Below are 26,327 nucleotides of genomic sequence, written 5' to 3' on the forward strand. Positions count from 1 at the left end.
AAAAAAAAATCTTTTTGCTGTTATTTTTGTTATTGTTTGATTTTTATTGTGCCCTAAGCCACGGCTCAAATAGGAACTACCATTGTTTTAGTCATTTTAGCATATCTTTTTTCTCTCAAATATGCTCACCTGATATTAAAACTTTCACTTGGAATTGATAGTACAATTTTCAAATTCATGTCCCAAGTTCCCATCTTCTCTGAAAAACCATTCATGTTAGCAGTCATAAAAAGAATTTTTTTTATTTGTCTATTTGTCTATATTATCAAATTTGTATAGCCTCTAAACGATCGATGAAAAAGAGCCCTTAAACTCTCGGAATTCTACACCAGCAGTAGGTAAATTGCGAACTTTCACCGTAGTTTGGTAATATAATTAAATTCCAACTTCTTCCGACTGTACAAGGCATTTCCATTTCACTTAATTTTACCTCAAATCAAAATCTTACTCCGAACTTAGTTGTATTGCAAAGAAAATAGTGGGAAAACTTTTCAAGTTTCATCTGAAATTGAATAACCTTCCCCGTGGAAATTGCGCACTCTGAAATACGATATTTCGTTCCACACAGACTTCCTATCAGTGTCAGTTTTAATTAGCACTGCGCAAAATATCAGTTCCATCTGAGTTTCCCTTTCCGACCGCCGGCGCCGGATTGGTAAAACAATGGTACTTTTCAAATTTCCCCATGGACAAAACAACAATCCGATTCGATCGAATTCCTCATGTCGAATTCGTTTCCATCACACGTAGCGTTATCGATATGAAACGAACCAAACCTAAAAAAAAAACTAATCACATTTACGAGCTTCGAGGACCCGACCTGATGTAACCAGGCCAACTTGTCTGGGTCCGGTTGGAACCTGATCCGAACCTTGCTCGCTCCGTACAGGGGGTGGTAATGCTTTTTTTTTTTGAAACCACATCCAAGCTACTTTCGCTTCCACATGAACGCATTTTCCCCGATCCCAGAACCGAGTGTGCCGAGGTAATAATAACTCAAATTTAATTTCAGAACAAACTGCTACAATCAGCACGCGGCATAATCATCTCCAATCAGACGTTGGTCCTGCAGACCATCACGAAGGCGACCCACGGCGAGTACATGTGCAGGGCGGCCAACACGCTCGGAACGGTCAACAGCAATCAGCTCTATTTGGATATCAAATGTAATTATGGTTCCCTCTTTACCGAACCCAACCCGTTCCCGTTTCCCACCCCCAATGTTGCAGCACCACCACCACCACAGTCATAATCAGATGCAGAATTGTTCTCCTACTTCCGAGTAGGAGCAGAGCAGTGAGGGAGAAGGGCAAATCGACGGTGTGGTGGCGGTTAATTTCAATAATCAAACATTCATACGCAGCACAGCCGATGTTATTTATTTGTTATTGTTCCATGAGTAGGTCCACATTTGGTCGGTCCGCGAGCTGTTGTTTGTCAACGGTCGATCCAGATGGCATCCTGTCGAAGGTGCCAGTTCGGATGCCACTCATCAGGTATAGGTCGCATAGGTCGCACGGATTCACCGGGTCAGCAGCTGCTTCAAAGCATGTCACTCGGTCTTGAACTGCCCGGTCATTACATTCCAGCCATTGCCCGTAGGGAACTTGAATTGGTTTAAACCAATTTCCTGTGATGGAAATTGCTTGCTATTAGCTTATTGTGGTACCACTGGCAGGATAATAGCGGTACCTATCGGTACAGATCCTCGCCGGGTACCCTCTGGCGGTTCAATAATAGTGACAAGTCATTTTTGCCTGCAGTTATGTAGCATAAGTGTGAACTGGCCTAACATTGTATTTAGCATTTTGGGATATTGCGTTGCGTTCTAACGGATGGTCTTGAAGGATTGCAAATTACTGATTATGTTATGTTTTCTACTGATAAGCAAATAAGAGTTACTTTAGAAAATGGTTTTTTAAAACGTATGGTAATCAGAGCTTAAATTTTTTTTTCATAAATACGTTTATTTTATAGGCAATATACATAAGTTTTTCTTTGCCGTGGCATCTACAATACATAGTACTTTAAAACTAATATATTTCGAATATCATAGTATGTTGGTATTTATTAGTTAATCTAAACACTGTCGTTTTCAAGCGAGTTGCTATTATAAATTACATTAAATGAAATACATTTATTTTGTACATGATCTTAGAACTATTTCAGGTTTGTTTGTATCAGTTCATCACTTTTATTTAATATAAGATAGCTAGCTATTGGTTGAACTCATGGAAGAAAAAACAGTCTAACATAAAATAAAATTTAAATTGGAACTCCAATGGACTTAATATGATAAAGAAGTTTCATGTAATGAAGCAAGAATGTCGCGAACTGGGACATTGGATATTTTACCTTGAGTACGCAAGGAATTTATTAGTTGAGATCTGACATCACGATACTCCACGCATGTCCAAACGACATGAGCAATATCGCGATAACCTTCGCCACAAGCACAATGATTAGTTTCGGAAAGTCCAATTCGAAGGAGATGTGCATCTAACGTGTAGTGATTGGACATGAGTTTGGACATCACACGAAAGAAATCCAGTCCCCTGAACCATGCCTTTGTCGATATTTTAGGAATAATTGAGTGCATCCATCGACCCAGATCATCTTTATCCCAAGAAGCTTGCCAGCTGGCAAGTGTTCTTTGGCGAGACGAGCTATAGAATTCGTTGAAAGCAATCGGTCTCTCATAAATTTCACCCTCAATAGCACCACGTTTGGCTAAAATATCGGCTCTTTCATTGCCTGGAATGGAGCAATGAGCCGGGACCCAAACTATTGTGGTTTGATAATTATTATTCAATATGTCGTTCAGGCACAGTTTTATTTTGCCCAAGCAAAAAGGTTCATTTTTGCTAACAGCGTTTGAGCGCATGGCTTCAATTGCACTCAGACTATCTGTGAAAAGAAAATAATGGTTTGGAAATAATGTGACGATTACACTCAAACTATAATTAACTACTGCTAACTCTGCTATATAAACAGACGCAGGTTCTTGAAGCCTAAATAAGACCGAAACATTATTGTTGAATATACCAAACCCAGTAGCCTCTTCAATTCGTAATCCGCCCGTGTAAAATATTTTCTCAGAGTCAATATGCCTGAACTTACTTGAAAATATTTTTGGGATTTCCGTCGAGCGTAGATGATCCGTGATTCCACGCACTTCGCGCTGCATGGATGTATCGAAAAATAAAGTTGAGTCAGGGACATTTAGGGGGCTGTCACGGATAGGAATATATCTTGAAGGGTTGATTTCCTGTGACATGTGATTAAAATATACTGTCATGAATTTTGTTTGAGATCGAAGCTCGACTAGTCGTTCGAAATTATTAATTACCATGGAATTCAGCACCTCACATCTTATTAGCAGGCGTGATGAAAGCTCCCAAAATCGATCTTTTAATGGAAGAACTCCCGCCAGAACTTCAAGACTCATTCTATGTGTTGAATGCATGCAGACTAAGGCAATTCGCAAACAACGATACTGAATTCGCTCCAGGTTGATAATATGAGAGTTTGCAGCGGAACGAAATCAAACGCATCCACATTCCATCACTGAAAGTATCGTTGTCTGATACAATTTTATTAGATCTTCCGGATGAGCACCCCACCAAGATCCTGATATTGTTCGAAGAAAATTTACTCTTTGTTGGCATTTTGTTATCAGAAACCTAATGTGTCCTCCCCACGTGCATTTGGAATCAAACCACACCCCAAGGTATTTGAAAGTCAAAACCTGTTGGATCATTCTTCCCATCATATGAAGCTGAAGCTGCGCGGGATCATGCTTTCTTGAAAAGACGACCAGCTCTGTTTTCTCCGCAGAGAATTCGATACCAAGATGAACAGCCCAAACGGATAAGTTATCTAAGGTATCTAAGGTTGTGCAAAATTATTTATAACCGCTGGAAGTCCATGTTGGTGGAGCTTGTTTGAAAGAACATCAATGGAAACTGAATCAAATGCTCCTTTAATGTCTAAAAATACAGATGCCATTTGTTGCTTTCGAGCGAAGGCAATTTGGATGTCAGACGAAAGTAATGCAAGCAAACATTCGTCCCTTTATTTCTACGGAAGCCAAACTGAGTATCTGACAACAACCCGTTCGTCTCGACCCAAGTGTCGAGACGTCGTAGAATAATTTTTTCGAACAATTTTCTGATGCAGGACAACATCGCGATGGGTCTATATGAGTTGTGATTGGAAGCTGGTTTCCCCGGCTTTTGAATGGCGATAACTTTCACTTGCCTCCAGTCAGGTGGAACAATATTTTGCTCAAGAAACTTGTTGAACAATTCCAACAAACGTCTTTTTGCGAGGTCAGGCAGATTCTTCACCAAGTTGAATTTAATTCTGTCCAACCCAGGAGCGTTATTGTTACAAGACAAGAGTGCTATAGAAAATTCCATCATTGAAAATGGGTTATTAATAAAACCCTTATTTGGAGGAGATTCCCGAATAATGCTCTGCGTAGGAACAGAATCTGGACAGACTTTCCTCCCAAAATCAAATATCCATCGATTCGAGTACTCCTCACTCTCATTTTCTACGTTACGATTCCTCATTCGTCTGGCCGTATTCCAAAGAGTGCTCATTGAGGTTTCTCTTGACAAACCTTCGACAAAATGTCTCCAATAGCTACATTTCTTGGCCCGAAGTATGCTCTTGTACTTGGTTACTAAAGTCAAGAATTTTTCAAAATTCTGAGGAGTTCCTCCTCCTCGTTTTGAAAACGTCTTGAAAGCATTCAGAAATTTTCAAACCTTAACCGCCGCACAGTGGTTCGAAACAATAAAAACGTGGACATAAATCAGTAGCTGCCAAACCGTTGTTTTAATGCATATAGTTGGTTTTAAGAAATTATTAACAAATATATACCGCGTGATGATGTAATGCCAAAATCACTCTCAATTGGCTTGCGGGAAGGGTATAAATTTCATTGAGAAAAATATCAATCCACCAAATTGCCCTCAGCTTCGACCCATCGAACGTTACTGGGCAATCGTGAAGAGGGTCTTCAAGAAGACTAGTAAGGCAGCTGGGAACATGTAGGAGTTCAGAAATATTTGAGCTCAAGCGTCCAAAAAATGAAATGCAACACTTGTCCGGAACTTGATAAAAAGAGTTTCGATCAAAAGTTCGAAAATTCATGAAGGAATAACTTAAATTTCATCCGGTTTTCATTATGCTCAAGTTTAACCTATTGTACGAGGATCAAGTTTTAGTTTGAATAAAATATCGTTTTTTATCATAATTTTAAAGAAAAATTTGTGGGTAGCATCGATACATTCCTTAAAACCAAAAGACTAGTTTAGGCGATTTCGTAACTTTTTCGCAACGTCTCTCATAGGATGGTTTGAAATTTTAAATTTCCAACCTTTTATTTAAATCTAAGTTAGCAAATATCGCTTAGGCACCACAGAAAAATCGATGTAATTTCGCTTATAGTGTCATAGAACAAATACCTTCGGTGCTTCCGAAATCGGCGATCGGGAATCAATGCAGCCGTAGTGCGTTTCTTTAACTAATAACTCAATAAGTTGTGTGACTGACAAACAGATGGCGGTATCGTTGTCAAATCCACATGACATTTAAGAAGTATAAACTTTCAAAAGACTATGTGCGAAATTTTTAAAAGCATTTTGATTGGTCAGATAAAAATGATAGCAATTTAAGTGATTATTTTCAAAACAATCAATTTAAAACAATTTTGTGTGATAATTTATCAATGCTTCTTGATGAAAAAAATATTGTACTAGCTCAGCAATGGCTTCAAAAACTGTTATCCAGACTCTGCTCCATCAAAAAGAAATTGGTTTGCTGAACTTAAAAGTGATCGTACAGACACCGATGTTGATGATGATATTCAGAAGGTACTGATAAATCAGATTTTGTTCGTCGATTTGTGACAATGGATGAAGCATGGATCCAACACATCACTCACTCTGGAACCAAAACAATTACCATCTGAGTGAACTTCAGTCGGCGAACAACGTCAAAAGCATCCAAATGCACAACAGTCAGCTGAGAAGGTTAAGGCTTCAATATTTTGGGATGAACATCTTCATCGACTACCTTGAGAACAGAAACACATTCAATAGATCGTTGGAAAATAATAATCAAGGAAAAATCGACAGTTCGGGTTTACATCTCATCCAAGTCAGTCGACAAACAAAACCGCTTACGTTGGGGACAGAAGAAACCAAGTACAGTATTGTGTAGTGAACAATAGACCTCGAAAATGAGTGAACCAAACGAACAGAAGCTAACGTCGGTACGAAAGAATACAATTATTGTTGACTTCAGACAGTGCAAAATTCGACCTTCGATACGAGAACTTGAAGGTTTGCTTAAGGAGCAAATGAATCTTGACATTAAACGTGTGCATTTACTCCAATGCAATAAGACCAATAATGTTGTTTATATCCAGTTCTATAAAGAGTTGGATGCAATTCAATTCGCTAAAGACAATAATAATGTGCACTATGTGGAGCACGAGAACATTAAGTTCATCATTCGAGTATATATAGAAGATAGTGCTATAGAAGTGCGTGTGCATGATCTTGCCTCAAGCGTCAACGGTTCTTATATTCGCAAAACTATGTCCCAATACGGAGAGATTCTCTCTATCGAAGATGAAAAGTGGAGGAATTTTTCCCCGGTATTCTAAATGGCGTACGTTTGTTACGCATGCGCTTGAGGAGGCCTATACCTTCTTATGTGACATTCGGTCAGGATACAAGAATACCGTGCAAATCACTTGTTACCTATGACAATCAGATGGCCACATGTCAATATTGTCAAAAAGCTGTTCACTACGGTAAGCCATGTGATAAACTGGGCAAGGAGACAACTATACCAAAGGACAACGGTGCTTCCTTCACATCAACCCCAAGCAACCCCAGTACACCTGTGACAGTCACCAACAACAGTGAAGCATCCCCTTCAACGAAACCATCCAACGTATCCCCTATAGAACAAAGTACACCAGCTGCAGTTAACAGCTTACCATCCAACCAACCAGCAACTGCAAACAATGTACAACAAAGCGCATCTACAGCAACCAGCAACGAAATCAACAACAATACCACCGAAGCGGCAATGGATGACGAGACGAACCACGAACGAAGTGCCCCTCTATCCTCGCAGGAGGAAAATGGAAGCTCCTCTCCCCCTAGAAAAAGGGTGACAACGAGATCCAATACAAAAAAAATCTTTTATTTAAAAACTCAGCTAAATCGGCCACGTAAAGCTTGTACGCAAATAGGCCTGAATAAAATATCTTTTAAATAAAAAAAAAAGGAAAAATCGACCTCATATGTTGAAAAAAAATCACAGAAATCAAAATTTAACGATGGTTAAATTGAACGCATTATATTACGAATTACTTCCTCATCCACCTAACAGATCGGCTGAAAAGTTCGTATCGTTTCTGTGAGAGGGCGCCACTAGAACTAAATCCATACCATTTTCAGTTAGTACCAACCTTCAAAAGATACGTGTATATATTTGACAGCTGTCTGATTATTAGTTTGTGAGATATTGCATTTTGAGTGAAGCTACTTTTGTTATTGTGAAAAAAATGGAAAAAAAGGAATTTCGTGTGTTGATGAAACACTACTTTTTGATGAAAAAAAGTGCCGCCGATACCAAAAAATGGCTTGATGAGTGTTATCCAGACTCTGCACCGGGCGAAGCAACAATTCGTAAGTGTTTTACAAAATTTTGTACTGGTCATATGAGCACCGAAGACAATGAACGCAGTGGACGTCCAAAAGAGGCTGTTACCGATGAAAACGTGAAAAAAAATCCACAAAATGATTTTCAATGACCGTAAAGTGAAGTTGATCGAGATAGCTGACACCCTAAAGATATCAAAGGAACGTGTTGGACATATTATTCACGAATATTTGGATATGAGAAAGCTTTGTGCAAAATGGGTGCCGCGTGAGCTCACAATCGATCAAAAACAACAACGAATTGATGATTCTGAGCAGCGTTTGGAGGTGTTATATCGAAATAAAACCGATTTTTTTCGTCGATATATAACAATGGATGAAACATGGCTCCATCACTTCACTCCGGAGTCCAATCGACAGTCAGCTGATTGGACTGCACGCGATGAACCGAACCCAAAGCGTGGAAAGACTCAACAATCGGCCGGTAAGGTTATGGCGTCTGTATTTTGGGATTCGCATGGTATAATTTTCATCGACTACCTTGAAAAGGGAAAAACCATCAACAGTGACTATTATATAGCGTTATTAGAGCGTTTGCAGGACGAAATTTCAAAAAACGGCCTCATTTGAAGAAGAAAAAAGTTTTGTTTCATCAAGACAATGCACCGTGTCACAAGTCGATGAAAACCATGCTGAAATTGAACGAATTGGGCTTCGAATTGCTCCCTCATCCACCGTATTCTCCAGATTTGGCCCCCAGTGACTTTTTCCTGTTCTCAGACCTCCAGAGAATGCTCGCTGGTAAAAAATTTAGAAGCAATGAAGAAGTAATCGCTGAAACTGAGGCCTATTTTGAGACAAAGGACAAATCGTACTACAAAAATGGTATCGAAAAGTTGGAAGATCGCTATAATCGCTGTATCGCCTCTGATGGCAATTATGTTGAATAATAAAAACGAATTTTGGCAAAAAAATGTGTGTTTCTATTAAACGATACGATCTTTTCAGCCGAACTGTTATATGGTACAGATCTAGTCCCCAGTGACTATTGGCTATTCCTTGATCTAAAAAAATTGCTTTATGAAGTAACCGAATAAATCTGAATGAATTTGTGTCAAAAATTTGGCCAAATTCGTGTAAAAAAATGTATATTTTGAAGAGACACTTTTAATGGCAAGAGTAAGCCATTATCACATTTGACAAGAAAGCAGAACTGAAGATTAACTTGTGGTGCAGTGTGTGTTGTTTTTCTTTCGGATGTGTTTCAATAGAGATAGAACTATAATTAAATGCTGTGGCGGCCAAGAAAAGCGAGACATGTTTGGTTCTGCTAGTCAATTGGGCTGTCTTTTTATGTGTTTTCCCCAAGTAGCACACGTTATTACACTTCAATGACAGTAACTTATATCACATAAATTTATGGAACAAGTAGAAGACTTTGCGACGTTCATTATAGCTGCTATGTAACCTGAAAAGCGTAAGAGGCGGAGCTTGTGCGACTTACCACGGGTTGCCAAACAACTTCTCAGTAACGAATATTTGATTTGATTCAGCGCGCACATCAGTCACAATGCAACAGAAAATATAAGCTTCGTCAAGTTACAATTTGTTGATGTTTTTCCCGTTCAACATTTACGACTAAAAATTAGCATCTGATAGTAAGAGTAAAAATATAGAGTTCAATCTTCTTTAAACTCACTATATCCACTCAAAATCTAAGTGCTATTCGATATTTATGGTGAAGTTGATCATTGTACTTATTGAAAACGTGCGCGAATTCGATATTTTGGGTTTCAGAACATCGACATACAAAATAATATTCATATTTTTATGCCCGTCATATTAAATTGAACTTTTTTATGATTATTATTATTGTTTCAAATACCAAAATGAAAATAGTTAAAAATTGCAGTCATTTCAAATTTAATCAATGTTTCAATCCCTGGTCATAATGGAAGCCATTGACATAATTTTTTCCATGCATACACTGCCGTGACAAAGTGTAGAAATATTTTCTCTGGTAGAGAGAATGGACTTCCCAAAACGAAACAAGTTTGCTTCGCACATGTACCGGTAAAAAATTTGCGTATTAGCGAAGATTTAACTATTTATAAAGCCAATTTATTTTAAACTGAAGGAATTTTCTACTTATTGATTTAATATTATTGTCCGGGATAATGTACGGAAGCTTTCAACCGACACTGTTATTGTATTTCTTTGTTGCATCACAACGAATACGGTAACCGATATGAAATCATTACTTAACTTTGTCTTGTAGTGTGTCACTTTTTCATTGTCACACTTCGTTGCGGTGACCAGTTGGCGACTAAAAACAGTCAATGCGAGTATGTCGTGAGAGTTAGAGCGGAAACATATATTGGAGAAGCCAAATGAATGAAAAACTAACAGAAAAGATGATTTATTGAAAAAAGATTCGAGTCCTGTCTCTGAGAGTATCTTTTTCCAATAAATCATCTTTTCTCTTAGTTTTACATTCATTTGGCTTTTCCAATATATGTTTCCGCTCAGTCATTGCAAAACTGTTTTATTCTATTTTTTATGAGCAAGTTACAGCTGCTACTTGGGTAGAGATTATGAGAGGAAGAAAGACCTAAGTTCGACTCCTCTGGTAGAAGGTAACAGTTTAAATACGAGAAGTCTTCTGCTTACATAAATGACCCTTATCACGTCTCACTTTTCCGCACTTTATCTTCACATCCTTGCTCTTTCTTGAGTACTATGGCTCTATAATTTCATATTCTTTCTCCTCTCAAAATCTCTAGTTAGTTTGATATCGTTAAAAACCGAAAAAAGTAAAAATTACTGACTGACCAAAAGTCATAAATAAAAAAGTAAAAACTAAAAAAAATTAAGATTACACATGACATAAATATCAACATTCCTAATACCAAGCCTAAAAAAAAGTTGGAACGGTAACTTTGAGCTATCATAGCTCAGTTGTTACTTGACCAATTTCGATAAATTTTTCACCCTCGAATTTTGTGAAGTTTGTAGATTATTTTAAGTATATCATTATTGGCAATCTTTTAGGAAAAACTAATGAAAATCAGATTTCTCCCGTTTCAAGTTTTTTTTCGAGCTCAAAACGTGCCCTATCTGCATTCATGCGGCACCTGCATCGCGAATCGGATATTGAGAACTTCAACTTTACCGAGTCATAACTTTGTTGTTAGTCAACCGATCTTCAAAATTTGTTCACCATTGGAAAGGTAATACTTCCACAAATAAAATGCACTGAAAAAAACTAAAAATAGGGTTGTCTACCCAAAGTTATAATGAAAACTGTAGATAGATGACCTAAGAAAAGATGAGACTGTTTACAATGATCGTAAATATCTCGAAATTCAAAGCGATGACCTATATTTTTTTATACATCATTCGATTGCTAGTGATACCAGCTACAATTTTCGCTCAACTACCATTCCTACACAATCAGATAAAAACAATTGAGAAATCGATGAATTTATAAATATATATGAATTTTTCTTTTTTTTCACATGTTTGTATATAACTCCAAAATTAAAGCGATGACAAGTACATTTTTTTTATTCAAAATATTGGAATCATTACCAGAAACAATGTATTGATGATCAAAACTATATATCCGTTCAAAGAATCTCAAGAAATTTGGTACAAATACAGAGAATTTCTATTATTGGGAAAATTTTGAAAAAAAAAACAGATCAAAACTTTGAAATTTTATGACATATATTTTTTATTTTAGTTGGAAATTTATTATAAACAAAATTTACAAAAAAAACTGAAACTTGGATTTCACTGAAAATTTTAAAATTTAAAATATTTTTGTATTGGACAAACGATCTAAACAATTTTTAAGCACAACCCAAACGCATTTGATAACTACTAATATTCTGATTTTGTTGTAGGTTTGCCGTAGAATCTCAAAAAATAGGTAAAAGATCGGAAATTTTAAAATTTCCGAGTTAAATTGCATTGCACAGTGGTCCGAATTCACAATTTAGTGGGACAAAAACATTTGTGGTTTAACCTTATACTATAGAGCTATGATGTCTTCAAAATAAATGATCAGTGAAGATAAGCCATATGGCGATGTACATGGTATTAGGGTGGCTCTTATTATTAAGGTGATCCAAAACTTATTTTCCGGATTATTGAGATAGAGGACTGCATTCTTCGGCAAAATTGTAGATAAACTTATATCGAGCAGCTTTGCTGAGGACACCATAGTAGTATCTGCAACGGTTTTAGTGTTACAGCTATTTTTAAAGAGCAACTTAGGGTGTTCCTCAAAAAACAAGATTTTTTGCTCTAGCATTTATATTTGTCTCTTTTCGTATAGGTATCTTTGAACATCTTTTAGAGTTTGTTAAAACCAATTTTCAATGACTGGCGTATTCAGGTAGCGTTTTCTGAACCGAAGCTTTGAGCAAAACTAGTTCAAAAACAGGTTATTTTTAAACTGCTATGTCTAACATTGAGGAAAACGAAAAAAAACCGTTTCTTGTATTTGACAAAAAATATTTTCGAGCATGTTTATAAAAAAAGGCGGGCGAGATATTTTTTAAAATTTTTTTAAATTATGTTCATACATTGGGTTTTTTCATTGAAAAATATTTGTATCAGTCATTTATTAGCGATATAAGGTATTTTTGTCTTCTAAAGTGTCAAATTAATTCAAGTGCATATTCGGGAAGAAATCGTTCTGTATTCTTCGGGGAATGCAGAATGGTGTCGCTTTTGTAAAATCTCTAAGGCCTCTCGGTGGTTGGAGGTTTTATCAACCGTGCATTTTGGCACCTGCAGATCGTTCAGTATCCTTTCGGGGATGCAGGACGATTTATTTCTTTCTGTTTTGTGCTGTTTTCCCACCTCACCCAATTCTCAATTCCCTTCCATGTACCTTTTATCCTTCCCTTCCCATCAGGAAGTTGTTGAGAAGCTTCAGCAAGGCACGAATCTCTAAATAACTAGAGGAACATGCCACTTGAGCCAATTAGTTCTGATAACATAGGTGCAGGGTTTCATTCAGTAAAAAGCATTCAAACGAAGAGGTTGTTTTTCGAGACGAGGACAACTGTAAGCTATAAATAGATTGGTTGGTTGGTGCTAATCGCAAAGGCTGCTGCAAAGCCAATATTCGGGGCGATTCCAGTTTCATAAGTGCCTGAAATAGTGGAAATCATTTCACTGAGAAAGATGGCCTAACCGATTTGATAACTGTTTCAATTTGTAGGTTACACTCGTTCATGCACTAGCTTTCATGTTTTTCAAAAATCAAACAAAACTGTTTGAAGAAAACATTTTTATATGAGAATAAGAGAGTTATGAGAAAGGCATCATTACACAACTAGGTGGATAAAAACAAGTTTTACTTAATTTCGTATGATTTTTTGTGCTAAATTCAGAATTCTACTTTTTCTGAATTGTTTACTAATAGAAAATTCAAATAATTTTTCGAATTCTATACATTCCGAAATAATTCTGAGTTTGTGATATTTAAATTCTAATATTCTATCAATTATAATTGATGTCGTTTAGGATAGCGGAAAATTTAAGATATATGTTTTTGTTCTTAATTGCTTGTTAAAAAAAATCAAGCAATAATTTTTTTTAAATTGTAGTTGGTTTCTTTTGTCATGGGTTAGTATATGAAATTCATATAATTTTACATTATTTTTTTAATTGTACAAAGCCATTGAAATAATTTAACATTTTTGTGTTGCCACAAAATTTATTTTATCAATAAAAACCAATTTTACGTCTCTTTGAAACAGATGAAATCAAAACGGATTCCAATATTTTCACTTTGATTTGCAGAAACGTTGGAACGCAATATATACACACTTAAAACCATTTCTTGAGCTCGGCATAATAAAATGCCGAAATTGATCAGCAACACGTAAATTTGCTGACTGCTCAGTAATCAATACGCATGTTTCTGAACTTCGTTAAATGCATTCACTGATATTTCGGTAAAATGCTTCACTTTGCCGAAATTTGGCATAAATGCTTGCTGAATTTATCAGTAAACAACAGATATGCCGACATCAGCAGAGACGTTTGCCGAGATTTCGGAATATGCGCTAGCTGTTGCCGAGATTCAGCACGACAGCTGTCATTTATTGCCGCGTTACATTTTCGCTTCGCATTGTGCGATTATTTTCTGATGAAATTCTCGAGTGAAAAAATGGATCACATGCAAATAAAAATATTGAATAAATATAGTGACATGTTTCGCTTTTCTAAAAAGCGACTTTATCAGAGCACTCGCGATTATAAGGGAAAAACACCCAACACGGGGCTCAAGGCGTCCTCGAGACAAAACTTTGGGGGATATGCGAAAAAATAACCCAATGCATGGAATAATTCAATAGATCAAAGTAAGTTTATTTTTTGAACAATACCGTATATGCATCATTAAATATTGAACATTTTTGTAAGCCAAAAATCAATATATATTTTTATTTTCATATTTCCAGCTCGACTCAAGGTTGTCGCATCTGGAAACGCCGCTGTTTTTTATGCTACATGTTTTCAGGTAGAGGCTTTAAGCACTACTGGCAACAAATTCATAAGCCTCCTTTTAGTGTTAATAAAATGAATTTTTGATCCTCAATGGCGTGTTTATAATGTTGAGAAATTACAAACAAAATTAATTGACTAGATTTTTAATTACTGATGATTCTGTAATTATTTTTTCATTTTTTCGTTTTATTGGATTGCCGAATATTCAGTGAACGTTTCACTGAGCAAACAGTAAATCTTATGCTGACGATTTCGGCAATATTTGACGTTTGTCAAATTTGAGGGTGCCGAGACGCTCAGTAATTTTATTTTTGCCGAGATGATTGCTGATTACTCGGCTGTGCGAATCTCGGCATTTTTTTGCCGAGACTCAGCTAAAAAATTTAAGTGTGTATATCAGAAATTTTGAAATTTCCGATCTTCTACCGATTTTTTGAGATTTTACGGAAAACCTAAAACAAAAACACCTAATTTTAGTAGTTAACAATTCCGTTTGGGATGTGCATCAAAATTGTTTAGATCTTTTGTCCAATACAAAAACATTATTATTTTTAGAGTTTGGGTATATTTACCAAAATTTTTAAGATTTTCAGTGAAATCCAAGTTTCAGTTTTTTTTTGTAAATTTTGTTCATAATAAATTTCCAACTAAAATAATCAAAAATATATGTCATAAAATTTCAAAGTTTTGATTTGTTTTTTTTTTTGGCAAAATTTTTTCAATAATAGAAATTCTCTGTATTTGTACCAAATTTCTTGAGATTCTTTGTACGGATATATAATTTTGATCATCAATACATTGTTTCTGGTAATGATTCCAATATTCTGAATCAAAAAAATGTACATGTCATCGCTTTAATTTTTGAGTTATATACAAATATGTGAAAAAAAATAAAAAATTCATATATATATATATATTTATAAACTCATCAATTGTTTAATGTTTTCTTTTGATTGTGCAGAAATGGTAGTTGAGCGAAAATTGTAGCTGGTATCACTAGCAATCGAATGATGTATAAAAATATATAGGTCATCGCTTTGAATTTCGAGATATTTACGATCATTGTAAAAAGTCTCATCTTTTCTTAGATCATCTATCTACAGTTTTCATTATAACTTTGGGTAGACAACCCTATTTTTAGTTTTTCAGTGCATTTTATTTGTGGAAGTAGTGCCTTTCCAATGGTGAACAAATTTTGAAGATCGGTTGACTAACAGCAAAGTTATGACTCGGTAAAGTTGAAGTGTTCAATATTTTCTATGCGACGTTTAAGCCAAAGGAACGAAAATTGGGAAGCAAATAGGGCATATTGGGCGCGTGAAAAAAAACTTGGAACGTGAAAAATCAAATTTTCATTGGTTTTCCTTTGCCAATCGTCTGCTACAAAGTTTTGGAGTCAATCTACGAACTTCACAAAATTCGAGGGTGTAAAATTTATTGAGATTCGTTGAAAAACAGCTGAGCTATGACCGCTCAAAGTTACCGTTCCAACTTTTTTTGAGGCTTGGTATTTGGAGTGTTAACATGTAGTGTTTTTGGAAATGAATACTTGATATCACATCAATTAACATTTGAATGATAGCTTTCTATCTGCTTTCATATGGAATTACTGATGGCATGGCATATTTTTGCATCTTTGGGGATGTAAATTTAGATCAGTTGCGACGCTCTTTTTACGTATATCTATCGAAACGTAAATTTACATGATTTCTTCGTGCTGAGTAGTAGAGATGGTCGGGTAAGCCATTTTTCTAAACCAGAACTCGACCTGTACCCGTTAAAAAAAATCTTTACCTGATCCGAACCCGAAACCGAACCCCGATCAAATATTTCAACCCGAACTCGGCTCGTACCCGTTGAAAAGTAAAAAAAACATCACCCGAACCCGACAAATACCCGTCGGATTCGAATTCGTGTCGGGCATCGGTTACAAATACCCGAAACTCGACCATCTAACTGTGATACTACTGTGTAGTATCGATTCTACCTAATTTTGCATAAGTCAAAAGTTTTGGTAGTCAGCAGCAAAACAGATGAAAGTCATTCTTATTTCCTCAAAACGGGGAAATAATATCAACAAATGAAGGTCATTCTCAGCTCCGTCGGCAAATTGTGAGAACGAAATTGATGTCCAGTCACCCACAAAAGCGAAACAGTAGGTTCAAAATCGTGTTCTTTCTTTCTTTTCCCCACTCATTCTCTCGGTATTTAGCGAAAATCGTATCAATATTAAACCAACGCTACGAGAATCGATAATGGAAAAAAACGTTCTAGAAAACGTTCCACAATGATTTTTCACCGTGTAGTAACGTAATTTTTTATCATATTTTAGAAACTCGTATGATCAAATTGGACAGTTATTTGCAATTCATAAGCGAATAAACGGAACAAAAACCGAAAACGATTGAGAATTCTTTTTCATTTTCCAATCAGTTGTTCCGCTTAGCATTGCTAATAATTCGATTTAGATATGACATCAAACTGACTATTGAAAAACGTAAATTTGACAGTTTTTCATCATATTCAAGAAATAATGAGAATCTAAACTCGATTGAGTTTCCCGGCAAATGATATTTTGGCTTCATCTCGTCGTAGGGAAACGAGTCCCGTTGAAATTAATACTCTTTTTTGCTGAAAAAGATCTGTTTCCGTTCGTTTGTTTTTAGTGCAATCGTTTACGAATGCGACAATAAAAAAAACGAGAATGAAACAGTTGGATTGGATTCTTAGAAAACACGTGACAGTTTTCGGTTCCGGGCGCAAGTAGGCATTGTACAGGAGCTTGCGATGCGAACGATACTTATGCCTACTACGATCAAAAATCAAACTGAGTGGCCAAGCTAGGAAAGCTAACGAGGAGTGACATAAAATTATCTTCATGTTTCTCATGAAAATTCCATTGAATTTTTTGGTCAATTGACAAAAATGTTGTCCTCAATATTTACCGAAACTCTACCAACGAATTGTCCTTCAAATTTGTTTACGTAATATTCAATTCTTAAATAAGCAACCAAATGTGAATCTGTTGAACGGAAGGAAATCACTCATTCGTTTTGACCTTCCACAGCTCAATTCTAAAATTATACTTTCACACGATTGCTATTCCACTTGAATGTGAAAAAAAAAACTGATAAAAATCCACATGTCTACACAAGACACCATAAATCCCTCTCATAAAACGCAATAGCCGTATGAAAAAAAAGCATAACATCCAAGCCAGCAAACATACTCCCAACATTGTCCAAATTCCCATCGGTAGAAAAGGCACCAAACACATCTCTCACATTCATGCGAAACCCAGGCTCGTTTTTCATTCATTATCCAACCAGGCCAGAACAGTGAAGAGATGTGCAAACCTCCCCGGAATATGGCTCGCAAGCTCGATCCGGCGAACCGATGTTTCAATTCGAAGCCAAGCTTTGCCACTTGGTTGATCCCAATCTCCCGTTCGTCGACCGCCACGCCACAGTCATTCGCATCCAGTTGTGCGAGTAATATTTTTTCTCCAACGCCACATCCGCTTAGAAAACCGAACACAGGCCCTGCAACACATCATATCCTGTCATTACCAAACAATACCGAAACCGAAATACCAGTTCATATACACCACATTTAATGCCGCCCCCCCTCTCAATTCTTTCCTTCCCTTGCAGATCCACCGGTTTGTAAATCCGAGGCACAAATAATACGTGCCGCTGTGAAGCAAACAGTTAACATCACTTGCGATATCGACGCTAATCCGATGGTAATTTATTTATTCGCATTAAATGTTCGTAAATTGTTCGACCATTAATACTAAATCGAATCCCATCATCCACAGCCCAACCTGCTCTTCAGGTGGCAATTTAATAACTCACTGGAAAGCTTACTGGAGCTGCCGCCCTACACGAATGTGGAATCGGAGTCCCATCACCAGCTGGCCCTGGCCGAATCTGAGCTGGCATCCCACGGGGACCATCCCCATCACCATCACCGTTCTTCGTCGTCTTCATCTTCTCCGGCTGCGTCTTCATCCTCCGGTAGCAGCAGCAGCCATAATCTTCTGGTCGGACCGAATCTTGAGGAAATGGTACGTCGGAAACTGGAACGGCAGCAGCAACCCCCGAAGGCGCCTCTGGTCGATGGTCAGCTGTACATGTATCGCATCGAGTCATTCACCAACTTCGGAACCATCACCTGCACGGCAAGCAACACGTACGGCCAGAGTGGCCACTGTCTCTATCATATTCTGGTGGCAGGTAAGTGTGTGTGTGTGTGCCTACCCCTCGTTGGTCCTGCCGGGCCATTTAGCTTTCCATTTTCTCGTTTCGTGGTGAACGTGGTGATTCCGCTACACAAGCCTTCCCTCATAAATAGCAAATGGAGCCGCCCAACCGTTTGTTTCGGAGTATCCTTAGCTCAGCTATCTATACTATCGACTGAAGGCGATGATTATTGACCGATGGCTACCCAGAAATTAGAGATAACTGACCAATATTTTTAGATGACTGATATCTGATCACAGAACAGAAACTAGAGCCGAGAGATGATGTGAAATGAGAGGCAGGAAAAATAAATTGATTATTGTTTGCAATTTCACAAATTTAACCTATTTTATACGGTTGTGCAAATTTTGCAAATGTACTGAATACTCATTATCATCAACAGACTTTGCAACCGATTCTTAACATACTGAGCAATAGCATGCAGATTCCATTGACCCAAAAAAACTTCCTAGGTTGTGGTTCGAACATGCGACAATCGGCTTGTAAGACAAACGCCCTGTGTATCGAACCATCAGCCCGAGATTTTGAAAATTTCCGACAAATTTTACATAGGATGCAAAATTTTGCTAATAATGTACTTACCAAATTTTTCGTTTTATTATGGATTGGTATTAGTTAAATTTTAACTTTACTGAGATTCAAAATAAATAAAACGAAATTTTAAATATTTGCACAAATCACAATTTTCACAAACTCTATTGAAACTTAACACAACTTTCACTTGAACTTTAATCGATAACGCATACAAATTTTGCAAGGTGTACACAAATTTCGCTCAAAACCAATAAAATTTCATCCAAGTTTTACGCTAATTCTACAAAATTTCATAACATAATTCACGTATTTTCACCATTTGTATTTGTTTTTTTTATTATAGAAATTTTACCCTTAAAGTAGCCCCTTCGAGCCAGAAAAACTTTCTGACCCTATGTGCGGGGTTGGGAATCGAACCCAGGTGGGCTACGTAAATGGCATCGACTTACCCATCACGCTATACCCGTCCCCCATTGTTAAAGATTATTTAGTTCCGGTTTTAACTTGTTAAACTAACATAGGAAACAAATTTCTCACAAAGAGCTCCTAAATTATAGGGGAGAGTGTTCGGTTACCGGTACCCTTTTCTTTTAAGCTTATAGCTTCTGACTAAGTGCACATTATGCGGACATCTATACATCAATGGAAAGCTGAAGTCCCTATCTAACAACTGAATAAGAAACTAAGTTGATTCAATCGATTGAAAAAACTTTATTATCAACTTAGTAAAGTGATAAATTTTGGCCATTTCCAAAAAGGTGTTCGGTTACCGGCATCCTAATAAATTTCGCTAAAATGGAAAAATATAAGTAAAAACTGCCATTATTTAAAAAACAAACGGAATTTATTCCTTTCGGAGGCGTTTTGAACAAAAGTATTCATTGGCTGATGGTGACTTCGTCTTGGCTCTCTTGGTAAATGATTTGGATGGTGGCGCCTTTGCTGTAGTCGAATCTATTGACTTCTTATCCACCAAGCAACGTTTAATGGCATTAATCAGCGCATTAAAGATCATTTTCCTTGACTTGGACGTTTTGTTTGAGGTCGCCATGGCTAACAGAACCAGAAAACCAAAGTTTTTACTTATATGACGGATGTATTGAAGCCGTCAAGTTGTCCACGTGTTGCATATCACCCGAGATACCAGGTAATACAATAAGTTTAGCTAGCAGAAAAGAGAATATCTGCAATGTCTGCAAACAATCGAAGTTCCAAAGTCTGTAAAAAGTCTTTAGACGAAAAAAGTTTTACATGTTAACTAAGAAATTTAATAATTCACAGACAAATTTGCAAACTTGGCATATCTGCATATCACTAGCAATTTTTCGCGATTTGTCGAAAAAAATGGGCTTCCGGTAACCCAAATCGGTAAACATTTTGAAAATTACGAAAAAAAAACTTTGGTTGCGAAAATTTTGATTGCATTTTCGATTTCACCTCATAAATATTCAATCCACTCATTTTTTCGATTTATGCTTTTCAATTTATGATACCATTAAAAAAAGTCATAAAAAACTTTTGTGTTGATTTTCACGCAAATTAAATTTGTTTAAAGCGCAGTCAAAAGCACAAGCGTCTGTTTGCTTTGGTATTCGACACAAAAAGAACGTGCTGCTATTACACACACACACATGATATTTGTCGGAATGACGCTATCTGCTTTCTGTCAAATGTTACGGTGAGGTGCCGGCAACCGAACATCTTCCCCTACTCACTTAATTTTCCACTAAATTTAAAAAAAAAATGTTTTCAACTTCAATTTAATACAAACTTTAGCTTATTTTTTCTTAATGTATTAGTTTGCACACATTCTACTTCAATCACTCAAAATTCGAAATTTATAAAAAATATTTCCCTATTTTACCTCCCTATTTACCTCAAAATATGATAATTTTTGTGAAAAATTTCTTGTTATTTTAACTTAAATTCAACTGAAAGTGTACATAAATGTCACACATGCTTGTTCGAATTTCGTCTAATTTTTAAGCATATTTAATTTTACACTAATTGAAAAAAAAAACCACGTATTTTACACAACTTTCATATTACCAATTACTTAGGAGGAATTTTAATTGAATTTTTCAAACAATTCGTTTGTAATATTTACATGAAGTATGTGTAAAATTTGTAAGAGCCTCAAATAAATGGCTCAAGTTTTTTAATAAATGGCTTAATTTTTTTCGATGAAATTTCGTGCAATCATTGTTTGAAATTCATGTAAAATTAGTTGAAATGGTTGGAAACGGTGCAAACAAAGTTTTTATACAGTTCTTTCATACAGTTTAAGTATTTCCTTGAGGATCAAGAGTAAACCAAGCTGGCTTATGTTGGTAATTTGTGAATTACGTACATTTTATTTGGTACGTATGTCATAGATCTATGTATTCATATATGCAGTGCAACCAGTTTATCAAAGCAGCTTGCACGATTGAGTTTCAAACAATCTTTTTTACAATAATTTATTCTCAAATTAATATAACTGAAATATCTGTTTTGATATATTTTTCACCAACTTTTGATGGAAAATTGCTTACATTTTACGAATGTAAATTTTAATTCCCTAATAAAAAAGTTAGCAACACTGCTTCAATGCATTTGTATTAGATTGCGCTACACAAAATAAACATAACTAAATATTTCCAGTTACAAAAGCAGTTTTCCGGAAAAATAAATAGTTTTACGACATTCCATATCCATTGCGTGTTGAATGAGAGGTTCCTATTTTACAGGTTTACTTATAGAAGGTACGTAAATCTTTATATCGCAATAATTTCTGCAAGAGAAAAGCCATACAGGAATGTGTGCGTTGCTAATCGATTGTGTTAGTGGAAGTAAGCTGAAACTGAAATAATTTTTCTCGAGCAGTTTTAAGGAAAATGGAAGAGTTTTAGACTAAGATTTTCACTTTTCTTGAATTGCAATTTTAAGCAGAATAAACTGATTGGTTTATTTTACAACTATGTGGAAGATTTATTGATTAAAATTAGGAAAAGAAGCGCCGGAATTCGTTTTTACGCATACACTGATGACATTACTCATACGCTTGCAAAAAGAGCCTTGCTCCTTAAGCGAGTTTTCCATACAAAGTTGCACTTATTTGATTTTTGCATTCAGTCGCTCAAATGTGACTGAAACTAGGATAACATTTGGTCGAAAGTTGAGTTTAATGGATAGCAAATCATATGAAATTTGTAAAATATGTATGTAAATTTCGCTCGAAATTCACGTATAATTTTTCTAATTTTAAATATTTCGGGAAGTTCAAAACGTTTACGCTTCGTCTTTGAATCGTCAGTGCATAGCAGTTCAAATTGATCTGCTTTATGCAAAACTCGGAGTTTGTATCGAAGTGCAATTTAAGTGTCACTACTCACTTGGGAAGTTGTTTATTAAATTTTTATGAGTTTTTTTTCAGTGAAGATTGCATGAAATTTTTCAGTGTTAGATTCAGGAATTATTTTGAAAAATGCCGTGTAGAATTTTAATTGAATTTATTTGTCTATAATTGTATAAACTTTGAGAAAACAAAATTCTATGTGAAATTCAGACATGTATATGCGAGTGAAATTTGTGTGGAATTTAACCAATCTTTTAGTTTAATGCACGGAAAGACCGAAATCAGCATTTTGGCGAAAAAATTAGTTGATTTTCTGATTTTAGTTAGTTATTTTTTGAGACAACTAAAAAAATCTTACTTTTGCTAATTTAGGTTTTTTATTCCTGATTCCCTTAATAATAATAAAATATTTGTTGAAATGGCTATTTTTTTAGTTGAATTCACCAATTCAACGTGCTGTCATTTCTTAGCTAAAGCACACTTCATTTCCATTGAACTAATTTTTTAGTTGAATTAGAGAAATAAAACGTTGTTTTCAACCAACATAAATGGTTGAATTGGCTTCGGCAATTTGCAGCTATGTGGCGCACTGTCACCGAAAAAAACGTTAACACCTTAATGACTACTAGCCACTAGATGGCACACTACTACCGAAAAATATTTCAGTCGCGGTAGTCTTTTCTATATTGGCAAGTATAAATACGATGTTGTATTGGAGAAAAAGACATAAGCGAAACATAAACTTCTTTTTGAACATTTTTCTTCTAAATCGCTGCTTTTTTCATTCGACTTCACGAAATCGACTCTCTCACTGAAAACTTTGAGCACTCGGAAAACAAAAACCGAATACAAGTAATACACCGGACGGCGTCGCCCGGAAGGTTGGAAGATACAAAAAACATCATTTGACATAAACAATTAGAGTGCAACATTCGAAACTTACTTCACTGTTCCGCGTAAAAACATTATTACGCACAATCGTTTCAAATGCGCACAAATTCTGAATAAATGCACTTGTCACTAAGAGTTTACGTCATTTCTACAACTCGGTTTAGAAATTTATATATCGATATATCGTAACACATGCGAAAAATATCTAAACAATTCGCAAGCAGTTTTAACAAGACTGTCCTTTTTAGCTTTTTAATGGTTTGTTTTGCTTTGACACTTCTCATGAGTTTTTGGCTAATAAACTTGTTAATAAAACCCATTTCATTTTTGTTTTCTTTGTGCTGTCCTTCAGTAATGACGGTGATAGATAAATAGTAACAAATTTTCTGATTTTAAAAACAAAATTAGTTGTCAATGAGAATTTCGTGTTGGATTGAAATATTGCTGGTTTGTGGCCAGGATATTCGCCAACTAAACTCTTTCTCTAAAAATAAGAGTTTTTTTTAGCAAAGTAAATTCTCAATTTTAACTAACTTTATAGTTATTTTGAAAATTTTGTTGTTAAAATCAACTAATTCAAAAACAGTAATACGAATTAGGCGCAGAGCTAATTTCGGGCGTTCCGTGTGGTTGTTTAACTGGAGTTTAACTAATTTAAAATTTGTGGGAAAATTATGCAAATTTTGTTCAAAGTTCAAGACAAATTCTTCCAATTATGTATGAAAAATTTGAAAAGTTGTCAATTTAATTTGTGCAAATCTTTTTTTTTTGAGTAGAGATTGTGAGAACCTTTTCAGTAATATATTTGAAAATTAAAAAAAAGCTAAGTAAAAATGAGCGACATTTGAATAGAATTTTATTGTATATAGTTTTGCATAATTTTGGAGAATCATTACAAGCTCTGTGTGAAAATTTTGTACAACTTGAGTAAATTTTTGCGTAAAACTTGAGCGAAACTGGCTTGTATCATGGTGTGAAGTTGTAGTAAAATTTTAAAAAAATATGGAATATTTTTTAGGTATTCGACACAAATTAAATGTAAAATTCAAGTCAAGTTAACTTTAATTTTGGGAAAAATCGAGCATAATTTATAAAGTTCAATTGGAACAAATGGGAAATTGGTGCATGAACTTCTGGAAACATCTATCAAATGTGAGTTAAATTTTGAAAAAAATTATTTCAAACTTGTGTGTAAATTATTCCAAATTCGAATGAAAATTATAAGAACTCTTTTCGCAAAAAATAAAGAATAATTTGTCTAAAATTTGTTAAAATTTTTCACAAAAGTTTTCAATAAATTTCAACTTAATCTGTTTTGTGTTAAATTTGTGTAGAATTTTCGTCGAATTTTAATTGTAAATCGTAATCGTATATTTTGCAATATTTCAGGTGTTTTCATAAATTTGTGAAAAAAATATACAGAATTTGGGAAAAAATTATATTAACCTTTTGCGAAGCCCACAAAACTTATGCGTAATTTCTGAGAAATTCCATAAAACATTGGATAACATTTATGCAAATTCATGAGGATTTTTCGTAAAAAATTAGCAAACATTTTAGCAAAAAACTTCCTGGATTACATCGCAATCGATTGATTGAAGATGTCAATATTTTATCACAACTTTTACATAATATTCACTTAATTCGAACTCAAATTTCATGCAATTTCATGTGTAACAATTAACACGTTTTAACAGATTGTTTCTTTTTTCCAGAATTAGGATTTTTTTGAATCTATTCAATTTAAAAATAATATAAATTAAAAGTGATCCTTTTGACATGAGATCAGATTTCACCTTTTTGCCTTTCTCATATAGAAATCTGTGAAAACGGACTTTACAACCGAGGCCCGGAAAGGCGAGTGTCACATACCATTCGACTCAGTTCGTCGAGATCACAAAATGTCTGTGTGTGTATGTATGTATGTATGTATGTATGTGGCAAATAATGTCACTAAATTTTCTCAGAGCTGGCTGAACCGATTTTCACAAACTCAGATTCAAATGAAAGTTCTTACGGTCCCATAGACTGCTATTAAATTTAATACCGATCCGACTTCCGGTTCCGGAATTACAGAGTGATATGCACCAAAAAAAGGAAAAAAATAATCACGCACGTTTTTTTTTTTCACAAACTCAAGTGCCAATGAAAGGTCTTATGGTCTCGTACAATTTTCCTGAATTTCATTTGGATTCGACTTTTGGTTCCAGAATTATAAGGACATATGTGGAAAATCAGAAAAAAAAGTTAGCTTGAAATTCTTTTAAAAGTCTTCGAAAAGTTGATCCAGATCCGACTTTCAGTTCCGGAATTACAGAGCAATTAGTGAATTTTCAATTTCAAGTGTTTTTTTTTTTCAATTGATGGTGAAACGAGGCGCATGTTTTTATAAAACTTACTAGTAAATTTATATAGTTGGCAGATCCTGTTAGTTAGAGAATATATAAAACTACTTTAGAACTACTAGTCTTCGGTTTCCGTTCCCGAAAGCACCGATAATAGTGAAGAAAACGTCCAAAAACTGAACTCGCTTCGGTTGAACCGATTGTAACAAATTATAATTCAAATTGTCCTAAAATATGCTGTGCAGTTTCATCTAGATTCGACTTCCGGTTCCGAAATTATAGGGCGATAAGTGTCAAAACATTTGAATCGTCATTCAAAATGACTGTGTCGATATACTTGAGCATAATACAATATAATATAATATAATATAATAAAATATAATAAATTATAAAATAATATAAAAAATATAATATAGTAAAAAAACAATATAATATATCACATCCAAGCTAGTACAAACTTTTTTAAAAAGTTGTGTAAAGCATACAAGTGAAAATCCATTAAAAATCACCGTTGCACACGACTTTGCACGTCTGTTGGATATCTGTTCTCTGTGATGTAACATAATATAAAATAATATAATATAATATAATATGATATAATGCAATGCAGTATAATATAATTTTAATAAAAATAATAATAATTATAATAATAATAATAATAACAACAATGTATAATACAATCAAAAGTGATCAAAAACTCTAAAACGAAACTCACTCAATTTTCTCTGAGATGATT

The 26,327-nt window shown here is 35.1% G+C and overlaps 1 protein-coding gene across 1 annotated transcript in view; it reads left to right on the forward strand.

The window, feature by feature from the left end:
• Positions 1–26,327, forward strand: part of LOC131430499 (nephrin) — a 422,669-nt gene that overhangs the window by 362,532 nt on the left and 33,810 nt on the right. The window contains exons 11-13 of the mRNA XM_058595533.1: positions 1,013–1,166; positions 17,873–17,964; positions 18,040–18,457. Of these exons, the coding sequence (XP_058451516.1) occupies positions 1,013–1,166; positions 17,873–17,964; positions 18,040–18,457 (664 nt within the window). The remainder of the gene's footprint in view (positions 1–1,012; positions 1,167–17,872; positions 17,965–18,039; positions 18,458–26,327) is intronic.

The sequence above is a fragment of the Malaya genurostris genome, chromosome 2, assembly GCF_030247185.1.
Source record: "Malaya genurostris strain Urasoe2022 chromosome 2, Malgen_1.1, whole genome shotgun sequence".
NCBI lineage: Eukaryota > Metazoa > Arthropoda > Insecta > Diptera > Culicidae > Malaya > Malaya genurostris.